Source organism: Euprymna scolopes, chromosome 8, assembly GCF_053919585.1.
Source record: "Euprymna scolopes isolate OS-2025 chromosome 8, ASM5391958v1, whole genome shotgun sequence".
Classification (NCBI taxonomy): domain Eukaryota; kingdom Metazoa; phylum Mollusca; class Cephalopoda; order Sepiida; family Sepiolidae; genus Euprymna; species Euprymna scolopes.
In genome coordinates, this window is record NC_136489.1 from 56,706,057 (window position 1) to 56,719,227 (window position 13,171).

Sequence of the window (13,171 nt, forward strand, 5' to 3'; positions counted from 1 at the left end):
TGTGAATTAAAAATTTGGTTTCAAAAGGAAAAACAAACAAAATCAACTCGATTGTACGATCGTTTCGGAAACGATGTTTATTTTATTGAAATTGACAATAAGTATTGACAATAATTTGACGAAGGTTTTGCCCTTTGAACATAGTCTCCTCATCAGCAAAAATAGGGGTGGGGAGAAGTTAAAGACATCAAAATAAAACTAGCATTTTTGTCGCGAGTAAGGCAGATATTCCTAGAAATATTTGCAAGTAGTTTTCGCAATGTAAATATACATAATACCTATATCTATTGAGCTTATTATATATCTACAGTACATTGGACACTGTTTAATACATTTACTAATACATTAAAATAAACTCTGCTCTTTAGACTCCAGGTTTAATTCCCTCTATAAAATATGTATATATCTAAGAACATCTATTCATATGAACCCAGATGGCTGCCAGAACAAACACGATGTTAAGTCTTCTATGAATTTTCTTTTTTCTGACATGATATTGTCATGCATTTTTTTCTTTCTAAACAAAGAATTTCTAATTTTTCTGACGAGTATATGCACGAAAAGAGGCGGTATTGGCATAATAATAACGGTTTGTTTCTGCATAATGAAAAGGATCTGTAAAATATGTCCTGAAATTTTAACATGCTGGAGGAGCTGTTTTGCATGAAAAATTAATATTTGGGTCCTGGGATGTAACTATACTGTTATTTTAAGTATGCTCTGTTATATTTAACATACATTAAGCTTCTAAGCAAAAAGGATTGATATACACAAAAAGTGAAATATAATTAAAAAAACATATTTTACCAAAAATAACACACACACACACACACACACACACACACACACACACATATATAGGCAGCATTCTTTCATTTAGGTATGTTTCATTAAATGACGCAGACAATTTCTGTCTTCATATTTTTTTAAACTTTTCTAATTTTCTTATTGAGAACTGGCTGATGTTGCTGTCATTGTCATTGACCCAAGTACTTTCAGATCTGTCTAGATCCATCATCAGGGATAATTAACACTGAATTGATTTTAGGATATTTATAGAAGGGTTTTTTTTTGTTTTTTGTTTTGTTTTTTTTTTCTTCAGTAAATCACTTATTAAATATAATTATTTATGTCACTTTTATAGGCATTGCTATTATGGAAATTTATTTTATTAATATTTGGTTTCTTAGTTTTAATTAGTAATGCTTCTAGTATATGAAGTTTATGCTTGGTAGTGGTATGTTCAAGAATAGATGTGCTGTCGACTAAAAGGTTTATAAATTGGGAGCGGGTACGAGAATGTTGGTTAGTAACGTGTTTAGCAATCATGCTGTTTTCAGATAGATGCATTGATATGAAGGTCATTCCAAAATTCCTATATTTTTTTTCTAACTCAATGTTGAAGAGCTACAAAGACGCAAGTGATACCATTAAAATGAGCGACCTTTTGTGCTCCAGAGTTTATTTTTCTACATAGTCACCACCATTTTCAATGCACTTTTGTCAAGAATTTATGACACATTTCTGCTTCTGACGCACGTCCATGACAGCTTGCTTTCTTAGAGTTTTACACCGTCAATATCTGCAACAGAGAGATGAAAGTTTCAGGTCATGAATGCATAAGTTCAGTCATCATAACAATGCAATTTGTAATCCCTTCTCATTCATTTGGGCAGAATAACAAAAAAAATAGAGAGCATAACTTTTGGAATGCCTCTCATAAAAACTTTTTTTCCATTTCACTTGTAGAATTGATTTGATTACTGAGGATTTTCAACTGTTCACTAGTTCAAAATATTGTTAAAGCCCAACTTGTATCTTGTATCATCATCATCATCATCATCATCATTATATTAATCCCTAGCAGGAAGATCCAACGTTACCTGATGATCAACAAATGTTTCACACTAATATTTTTATTGTCATCGAAATCAGTGAAATCATCCACTTTTTCAATCAAATCGATTGATTGCCTGCTCTAGTTGGGGACCCACACTGGGAAGAAGCTTCACATGCACCCTCACAGTGACCTAATCCACAATACATTGTAGTCTACATTGCACTGTAGAGAATTTACTGTTTTTCTAAAATTATTTTTATATATAATTGCTTGAATTAAAGCTTAAAATGAAAAGGTCAAGTATCATGTTTCACTTGTGCTCTACACAGAAACATGCATTTCGAACGCATCCCTATTATATCAATTGTTGATTGTATGTCTCTGGCATTTTGGCTTGTACGGTAATAAAACTTCTCAAATGCATTTGTGATGTTTGGCTGTGTAAAATATTAACTTTGGTCAAAATCGACTGTTCTTTCTTCAATTAGATTATTTTGATTATCGATTATAATGTTTATCAAAGACATTCCGATACAAAACCTATCTAAGAATACTGCCAGATACATAAAGTACACTCTGTGTGAAATTTCATAAAAATTGGCCCTGCTGTTTCAGAGTTCATATAGAACGAACTCACACAGACACACAAATTTCCTCTTATATAATAGTAGAGATAGATAATCATCACTATAATAATCAGTTCTTATTTAGAATTTAACCTAATTTAAAAAAATTAAAAAAACTTTGGTGTACGTACCCGTCATGGAAACTCTCATAAATTGATGAATTTTTTTTTTTTTTAACTAAGGAAATTTAAATTTTATTAAAAAATTAAGTTGCTATTTTTTTGATTAGCTATTTTTTGTTTGATCCACTCTAAATAAGTGGGAAGACAACTAATGTTGAATTACCAGACCTTCTAATAGCTACAATTTACTTGTTAAGTCGTAAAAAAAAAGGATTTATTATGTAAAAAACAAACTATTGATCAATTTATGATTTTTGGAATATGATATCTTTGTTCCTTCCGTGATGGGTGTGCACGTAATAAAAAAATTTCTGTTTTTTGGGGTTTTTTTTTTTTTAATTGTGATTTTAAATAAGCACCTAATAATTTTTTAATGTTTTTTACATCCTGACATGTTTTTCAACTTTTAGAAATTAACTTTCAAACTAACCTATCTTTGGCTAGGTTTTATCTCTTTTTCTCTTTAGTCCATCCTTACCACCTCTCGTGTTTTTCTTGGCCTTTCTCTCTCAGTTGAACATGCTATCTTGACCATAAAAAAAAAAAGTTTTTGATTTTTATGTTTTTAATTATGTGTATTTTTCCCCTCTTTTTCAGGCCTTCCTTATAGCGAGCACAGCAGCTTTTTAGAACTGAAAAGATTTGTGCAATTTGTGCAACCAGACAAAATTATTCCCACTGTAAACAACGGAAAGCCTTCTGCTCGAAAAACCATGGATGAGATTTTTAAATCCTGGCTTTCTAAAAAACCAACTGTCATGGAAAATTTCTTTCCATCTTTTAACAAAAGTTAATTTTTCTTATGATTAACCAAATATCCAATGAATTGACAACAATTTTGACTTCTAGCAAACCACTTCCAGCAGTTCTTCAACGGTTCCCTCAAATCTTCTCTGTTCATCATTTTAGACAAGATATTTCTTGTTTTTCATCTTTTAACAAATAAATGTTAACTTTTAATTTCCTTTAGAAACATTTTTTAAAACTTTTCATTAGCGATTACTCTTACTATTTTCGGCATTCACCCTGGAGCGGTTGAGCCGGCTCCATCCAGACAATTTGCTGTGTGCTGAACAAATGCTGACTAGACACGACAGTTAACCGTAATAGCAGATAAAACTGTTAATCAATCACAATTCCAGTGGCAAGCCCTATAGAGATGAACGCCCAAGATCTTCTCGGTATCATGTTTCAATGTTCTGAGCAAGGTTTTCTACTGATGTCTGTATTGTTTTTTCCAACCTGAGAAGCAACTCAATTCAATGATTTTGTGGATGTGTAAATGATTTTGCATGATTGTGAAATCTAGGCTAGGAGGGACCCAGATAATTTCATCCACAAAGTCATTGAACCAACCCCTCCTCATGGTTGGAAAAAATTATGAAGAGATCGGCTAAAAATCTGGCTCTAAACAGTGAAACATACTGAGCAGATCCTAGGCACTCGCTTCTGTGGGGTTTACCAATGAAATTGTGATTGGTTAACACTTGTGTCTACTGTTGTGCCTGATCAGCATTTGTTTGGGATGCAACAAATTTTCTGAATGAAACTAAGCCAACCACTCTAGGTTGAATGCTGAAACAAATACAAGTAAGACTCCTCTGATTAAATCAACTGAAAAGAATTCTGGAATGTGGAAAGCGAAATAATCCGATGAAATGGCATAATAAATTTGTGATTTGATGTTAAAATCTTCAGCATTGAAGCGCGTTTGTCTAGAATTTCCCATGAAAAAAAAACAAAAACAAAATAAAGAAAAATCAGTATGATGTATGTACCCATGATGAAAAGAAAAAAATTGTAAATGTAAATTGATCAAGTAGTTTTATTTTTAAATAAGAAAATCAAATATCCTGGTTATTCAGACAGCAACGATTATGTGATACCATCTTGAAGGAACAAAGGAAATAACACCAAATAATTCTAACTTTCAAGATTTAGAAAGCTATCTGGAGGAGGGTAGAATATTGGAAAAACTCAGATTTCTTTGAAAATGATTTTCTTTATAAAAATAACTACTTGATTAATTTCCATGTTTTTTTTTTGTGTTTGATATCTTTTTTTTTTTTCCATCATGTGTATGTACATCATACAGATTATGCTTTATTTTTGGTTTTTTATAGGGAAGGAGGATTCTGGACAAGTACCTATTGAAGTTGTAGGATTGGGACTTACTTCCATATGTCTTACAGAACCATATAAGAACCGTACAATAGTTGGAATTTTCTGGACTGTGCTGGATAAAAATTTTGTGAATTTTTTTTTTTTTTTTTTTTTTTTTTTTTCTGGAATGTGCTGGATAAAAATTTCGTGATTTTTTTTTTTTTTTTTTTTTTTTCACAAACACTGGCCAGTTTTTTGTTTTCTTTAATGAAAAATATATTACAAATATAATTTAATGAAAGATTAATTAAAAAGTGAAAATATTTTTTGTTAACAAAAATGCATTGAATAATTATTGGACATTTTTTTGATAAACTTTAAGAAAATTCAAATTAAGAACAAAAAATCACTCACTCTAAGGTAAGTTTCATGAATATAAATTTTTTGTTCAAATCATAATAAATATTAAGTTATTTTTTTTTCATATAATAAACCAATCAGTGTTTCATCACTGTTCAGCCTTTTACATAAACTGTCCAGAAAATTCTGACGATAGCACAGTTCTTATTCTGCATAGATATCCAGATTTCCTCAAAATCTGATTTGTAATGAAAATTTGATTTTTAATTAATCAATTAAAATAAAAAATGTAATACAATTAAGAAGCCTCATCATCAATTTTAGGTATGTATTGCCAAATTACGTTCTATGTATTAAAAAATATTTTTTTAAGCTTAAAATTAAATTTATATTTTCGTTAATGTAAAAAATAAATTGAATGAATTTCTTTTTTCTTGTTTTAATATTTTTTTATTTTTAATGAACAGAAATATTATTATTTGTATTATTTGTATTATTCAGACCACTGTTGTTGTTCGCACAGCATTTCAGTCAATGTAACCTCCAACCTTCAAGTGTACCTTGTCCAATTCATGGAATCAGCAAAGAATTTTGAATGAAACCCTGTATTTAATCCACAGAGGTAGCATGATATCATTCTGTCGGACATGACTGGATAAAAGTTCTAAGTAATTCACAATTGTATTTTTTGAACATTCAACCTTCAAAACGGTGTAACTTTTTACCAAGTAATTTATCTTCTATGCCATGGGTCTTTCAGTAGAAAAATATTTTTTTCTAATTCTTTTGAGTTCAAGTTAAATTCATTTACTGACATTGATCAATTCAAGATGCTCTCTATGGGATGTAACTACACGACAGACTGGCAAAGGTTGGAGGTGGCAGTTGCAGCCAGATGTACAATATCTGTAATCAAATTTGTACTTGTGATGGAAATTTTGAGATCAACAAATTGTTTGAATATGCTTACACTATAGGCATTTATGTACGATATTGTTGTTGAGTATAGAAGAATTAGAAAGGTTCTTGCCCCAAATTTCCCCTATATTAAAAAAAAAATACAAAAGTAAAAAAAAGATATGTCTGGTCTTAGATATCCATGATAAGCGAAAATATCATATTCCAAAAATTGATAAAGTAGTTTCATTTTTATAAAGAAAATTATTTTCAAGCAATTAATGGGATATTGTAGACATAACATAAATCTAGTTGTTTGATTTATTATTGAGTTATTTCTCTGTTTCTTGCAACATTTTTGTTTTAAATAGTGGTTGAGATAGTTACTCCTTGGATAATCATAAAATTTGATTTTCTTATTTAAAAACATGTTTCATCAATTTGTTATATATTCGGCCCCTATGCCAGTAAATAGATTGTTAACTAGTATGCATTTTGACAAGGGTTACATTAAGTACATGTCAGGACAACCTGGTGGCAAATGGAAATCTACTTGGTGCACGTAACATGAGTGAGACAAGGTGGGTATAAAGGTCAAAAGTCAACTCTAGACAAAACACGCTAGGAGCAAGTGTTGATATTACATAAATGATCACGTGTCACGGTATGGGAGAGTTTTGAGGTAGTTGGTGGTGAGGAAGCAGCCAGACTAGACATGCCTGACAATGTAAAAATCTAAGAGAATAATATACCGTTCATTGACCATTTTTAAGGCTAAATAAGAAAATTGAGAAATTAAGTAAGAAGGGATTAATTTTGGCTTTCTTTTTACAAGGAACTAAGGTGCATGTACAGTAGTTGTACCTTCCTCTTCTAGTAAATCGATCCTCCATTTTGGAAGCATTGACTTATTTCATCCAAATTTCACGGATTTAGCCTTTTTTAAAAGCAATTTGTCCTTCAAAAAAAGTTAAAACCATGAAATTTAGCCAATATAAGTTAATGCTTCCAAAATGGGGGATCCATTTACTAGAATGTTGTATTAGAAACGGCGCACCCCTTAAAACATGCTAAATATTGAATTTTTTGCAATTTTTTTGATAATCTGATAAATTAGTGACCATTCGATAATAATCCGCTGAAAAAAAAAACGAAAATAAAATAAAAAATTATGGAGAGAAGTACCACTTCCATACGTATGCCTGAATTAATTTTTGGTCTCTGTCCTCATGAACAATCTTCTCTTTCCAATAAAACCCTTGAAACCGCCAAAAAAATCCCCATTGTGTATATAGAAGTTTTATTCGCCTAAGTTAGTGTTTTTTTTTTTTTTTTTTTTTGACAAGGAAATCACCACTTGTCCAGGCCTGAAGACCACTCAAGGATAAGAGTTATTGAGACAAAGGTGGTAGTGTAGTAATTGTTAATGGTGTAGATTTGGTAAATTTGGATTATTTAAGTGGACATCTCAACAAGAACTTGTTTACATTGGACTTGAAGGCTACCATATTGTAGTCATCCAGGAAGCAAACCAGTGGAACAGCGTTCCATAGGCAGGCAGTTCTAGGAAAGAAGCTTTGTTCATGGAAGCTGCATTTAGGTTTAGGCACAGATAGTGGGGGAAATTGATGATAGCAGTTGTAGCTAGTCGAGTGTTTTTTTGGTGAAAGTATTGCAAGGAGTGGCCCTAGATTGGAGGTCAGATGAGTATTTGCCATGAAAATAACAATAGAGTAGCAACAAATGCGCAACGTCTCTTTTGTAGGAAAGAAAAAAGGGCATCACCTAAGTTTTGAAGCCGAACAACAGATGCAACAATACAAGAAATGGCAATATCAAAAAGCGACACTCAAAAACAAAAATCAGACTGCACACACATGTAGAAAAAGCTTTCAATAATCAATTTGTTTCTTAATCAAAAACCACTACGAGCCAAGTGAGTGTGCATTTGTGTGAAAGGACTGCTTCCTGTCGTTTAATATTTTATGAAAATGTTACATTTACATGATTTTTGGGATATGAAGTTTTTGTTTTGTCAAAGTTACGTACATCATAAAAATATTTCTGTAATTTTTTTTTTTTAATATAGGGTGAATTCTGGACAAGACTATTTTTTTTCAGTTGACAAATTACAATTATTCTAATTGAGTTTTTCTATTTTTATTTTCAATAGGCAAAACACCCATTCTTTGACTCATTCAATTTTCACAAAATCAAAAAATTTTAGAATACATTGTGATGTCAAAATAAATGTTTGCACTCTGCTCTTTCCTTCACTCCTTCTCCTGTGCTATCTCTTTCTATCCACCTTGCGATCCCACTCTCACCCTTTCAAGCTCTCTTCCTCCCTCTCTTTCTTCTCTTCCTCCTCTATCTCTTTTCCTTCCTTGCTCTCTTTTTTGCTTTTGCTCTTTCTCCTTTCTATTTCTTTCCTACTATCTCACTCTTTCCATTCTTTCCCTCCCCTTTTCTCTTTTTCCTTTCTCTATTCCTCTCACCCTCTCTTTTCCATTCATCATTCACTTTACCAGAAAATGAATACAATCTTAACAAGTGCAAACAATAATTTACATCCTAGTTTGCTTCCAAGAAATATTACTTTCATTATTAAACAATAAAACTGCACCTGGATACTTGTCAACCATTTTTTTTTTTTTTTTTTTTTCAATGAGGTGAATGTTGAGGCTAGAGTGAAGGGGACGGTGAAAACTTTGACATCATTACATTTTATTTTTAACAAGCAAGTCTAAACATGATGATGCTATGTTTGAAATACATCTATCTATAAAAGTGAAATTGTCTGTCTGTGTCTGTACATTTCCCTAACAAACTACTCTGTCAATTTTCAGTCTACAGATTCGAGATTTGACATAAGGGTTATTGAGATTTGGAAAACCCTTTTTAATCGGATTTCAGGCTGTCAAGGGGTCAAAGTTCAACGATTTGACCTTTAAAAACTCTACCAAACTTTTTCGCCAATTTTGGGTGTAAGCATTTGAAATTTTAGATGTAGGTTATTTTGACATGGATCAAACTTTTTAATTTGATTTGAGCCCAAAACAATAAATGTTAAGGGCTCAAAACTTTGGTCAAAGTTTAAACAAATTTTACCTCTGCAATCTCTACCATATATATATATATATATATATATATATATATATATATATATACTAGCATGGGTGCCCGGGTGTTTGGATGTGTATGTTGAGCAAGAAGAAAAAAAAAAGTGATAGTAGGAAGGCAGGCTCGAACCGTATTGCAAAGGGGGAAAAGAACGGGGAAAAAAGTCTGACGTCTTTATGGTTACAACCACCGCCAATCCTGAAGTGACTTATGTTTAAATTAAGGCTAGACAATCGAATGGAGCTGATATCTTTAAAAAATATTGTCAAAAAAAGCGACCCCCCCCCCCCGCCTAGAAAAGTGCCCAATTGAAGGTGAAGATATTAATGTTTTTAGCCAATTTTTCGCTATTTGTCGTCTGAAAGGTCGAACTTTAAAACGATACTGATCTTGGTAAAATCCATCGCCTCTATCACAAAGTTTTACGCAGACATGCAAACATACATACATACATTTATATATTGGTAACTAAAAATTTTCAACCCAAACCGATGAAAAAGCTAGCGCTATCTCTGAATACCCTTTATGTAAAATTTCAAATGTTTAGACCAGAAATTATCTGAGAAATTTGGTAGAGACCGCAGGGGTGAAATTTTTTTTAACTTTGACCCCTTGAAATTTATTGTTTTGGGCTCAAATCAATTTATTAAGTTAGATCCATGTCAAAGGAACCTATATCTAAAATTTTAAGTGTTTAGACCCAAAATTGTCGGAGGAGTTTGGTAGAGTTCTCAAAAGTCAAATCATTGAACTTTGACCCCTTAACAGACAAATTTCTTACCAAAACCGATCACAAAGATTTTCCTAAATCTCGGTACCCTATATATCAAATTTCGAGTCTGTAGACTTAAAATTGACGGTTATTACATGGTAAAAGAAAAAGTTCTCCATTTAAAGGACTTTCCACATATAAATAAAGATTTTTTTCTGTTGATGCTATTTCAGTCAGCCAGCAGCTATTAACCCCAAGCAAGTTAAAGCAGCTTCCTCCAAAGGAGGAAGTATTTAGGGAATATCAAATTCACAAACGGTCCCAATGTAGCAAGGTACCAGGCAACGTCAGGGTTATGCTGACACTTGGTCAAGAAAAACTGATGTCCATAAAATTCTGTCCATCAGAAAAATGTTTTAATAAAAGGAAAGTAAAACCTGATAAAATAAGGGACTAGAGAAAATGGTTGTTTTTCTAGTTGAGTTTGGTAAAACTGGATTTTAAATAATTAATGAAGCCAGACACTTACACGGAATTTAGATTTAAAAACTAGACTGTGTCGCCAGGAAGTCGAATCGAAGAAGAATTACTTATTTGGTCTCCTATGTTTTAGACTAGCCCGAGTGTTTGGAAATGTGTGTTGAGGAAAAAGAGAAACATTAAAATAAAACATTTATTCCCCTCCCAAAAAATTCTTACTAGAAAAATAAAAAATACATAAATAAATATTTCTTCATTAGACTTAAGGTAGGTTCATATTATCTTTTTTGTGTATTTCTATGTTTTTCTGTTTATCATTATCATTTGGTTGTAGCAGTTTAAAAATTAAGAAAGGCTCGGTCGGCCATTTTCGATTATTTCCATCATTTACTAGGTACTTTGCGAAAATCATGGGTCGGTAAATGCAGAAGTACCAATTTTCTTGAAGCAAATAAATTCTCATGACTTTCAATAAACTAATTCATTATACACTGTTTATTAATACTTGCCTTAAAATATTATCAATTTTGCTTGCCTATCTCATTTGTGTTAGGATATTTTAGGCATCAACACTTCCATGGTCTGATTCATTTTGACAACTCCCCTCCTTCATATCCATTGGCTTTGTTATCACCAAAGGGACTAAGAATTGAGGACATGCATTGCATGAAAAAAACTGATATGAAAATGCATCATTTTACCGCTTTAGAAGCTATCTCTCGATGGAATACTCTATCTGTATAAGAGCCAGACACACTAAAATGGAGTACTGTTCAGAGCATTCTATCTTCTCTTGACAGTTCAAAACCGGCTACGAAACTTTGTCATTTTCAAGTCTAATGTAAACAAGTTCCTTAAATATTCAGATTATACCCAATTTCCACCACTAACGATTATTATGTTGTTGTCCCTTATCTTTAAGTGGCCTTCAGGCCTTGATAAGTGGTGACTTCTTTGTATAAAAGAAAAATAATATATATATACCACGAATGTGCAATTTGAGCCTTCAAGACAGACTTAGATCTGATGACCTAAGAGGAAGATAAAATCTGGATAGGGTGTGAAGAACAAAAAACTTTAATGATATAGTTACGTTGAAAGAATTGATGAAAGTTTTTGGATTAGATCATATAGCAGAGGAAGGCAGCTGCAGTTCGAGCGTCAGGTTTCAGAGTAGATCTGAAAATCAACTGGATTATCTTCAAAATATGCACAACCATTGACCGACCAAGTCTGATCAACAGGGTGAATAAATATCGCCCGGTATATGATATGGGGTTACATCGTGTTACAGGAATATTGTTGTCATGTGAACGAATGAATTTCTGCCTTTTTTACTGTAACCTCCCTCCCACAGACGTGATGCTGCTAGTATTCATAAAAAAAGACTGAGACTATATAAAATTATAGCATATCTGAATTGTCTGACTTATTCCCTGTTTCTTTTGTTCTCACTCGTTTGACTCGTTGTCTTCATCAATTTGCTGTTTTGATAGCTCATTGTAATAAACCGTTCTAAGAACTGCAAGTTTGTGGAACTCTCTTCCTGCTGACTGTTTTCCTCCTTTTTTTTTGTTTTTGTTCAAAACTAAGATCCATACGCATCTCCTGTTTTTGCAATGATCCTCTTTCGGTTTTGTTAGCATCTTACATCAAGTGGCTTCATGCCTTGTCTGCAGCGATTTTCACAAAAATATAAAAAAAATAATAACATTTGTGTCATCTGTGTAGACGTCAATCAATGAGCTCAGAATGTGACTAAGAATATCGGTAATTTTTTTCATTCTTTTTTTTTTTTTTTAACTCATATTCAACCCCAAACAAGGCATATTACCACTTGGACATAAAGGCTTCTATTTGGGATTGTGTTTAACAGGAGACTATGGGAGTTGGACCTGCTAAAGTAGAAGGCTTTCTGGCGTCTAGGGATCTCAACAGTAAAGGAATGTGATTTTGCTACTAGACGTGTTTGTTGGGTGTATGCACGTTAAAAGGGCAAACATGTGCAATGAATTTATCACACCACATTCCATTAAAATACTTGTAGGGATGCAACATGGGCGTGATGGGACAGAGGTTAGAGCTTGGTTGATAGTGCAGGATCTATTAGGTCAAGACTTTTTAGGACCTTGTCTAAGAGTGAGAAACCAATGGTATATGCACTAGCCAAGATTTGGCAACAATAGTTCATGCATGGGTGAATGATAGCTTTATAGAGATACACTATACTCTCTGTGGTAAGTAATTATCTAGTATGGTAAAGGGAACCCATTTTCTTTGCCTTAGAAATATCTTCAATGTATTTGTTCGAATTAATTTTGCCTGTGAATGTTAAACTAAGAAATTTGAATGATGAGCTCTCAGGTAGGATGTTATTCATTCAATTCAAGTGGCGCCCTGCTTGATACAGGCATTGAAGGCTATAGCTCTCCATTTCTCTCCCACAAGGCATTCATGAATTCATTGTTGTTCATAATTTTTTATGTTGCTCAGATGTTCAGACTGTCAACGTATGTTTCTTACTGTCATCCTCTGCTTCTTCTACTCATGATCTTTTCCGTTATTCTTTGCTGGTTGTCAGAGAGTAGTTTAATGACGATCATGAACATCCTTACTGGGCAAGGTGTTCTGATTCAGAACCCTATTTGCACTGTTTCTCAAATAAAAAGTTTGATATATTGCCATACCTTTCTTTGCGGTTGTCCAGACAGTAGGTTGTAGTTTCTGTCTGTCCGAGCAGTGCCCATACTGGGTGATTCTCCTGACCATTGTGATCTTCTGATCAGCACAACAAAATATGAACCATGAACAGAATTATTTCTGTTTGCTTTTATATTACATCAGTCACCTGTTTTCAAAACCTCACGTTACACTGATCGGGGTCTGAGTGGGTTCTCAACCATACCCA

At 32.7% G+C, this 13,171-nt stretch overlaps 1 protein-coding gene across 1 annotated transcript in view; it reads left to right on the forward strand.

The window, feature by feature from the left end:
• LOC145283580 (uncharacterized) overlaps positions 1-4,348 on the forward strand; it is a 95,231-nt gene extending 90,883 nt beyond the window's left edge. Inside the window, exon 10 of the mRNA XM_080132500.1 lies at positions 3,186-4,348. Coding sequence (XP_079988626.1) covers positions 3,186-3,382 — 197 coding nt within the window. The 3' untranslated portion in view covers positions 3,383-4,348. The remainder of the gene's footprint in view (positions 1-3,185) is intronic.
• Positions 4,349-13,171: the final 8,823 nt, after the last annotated feature.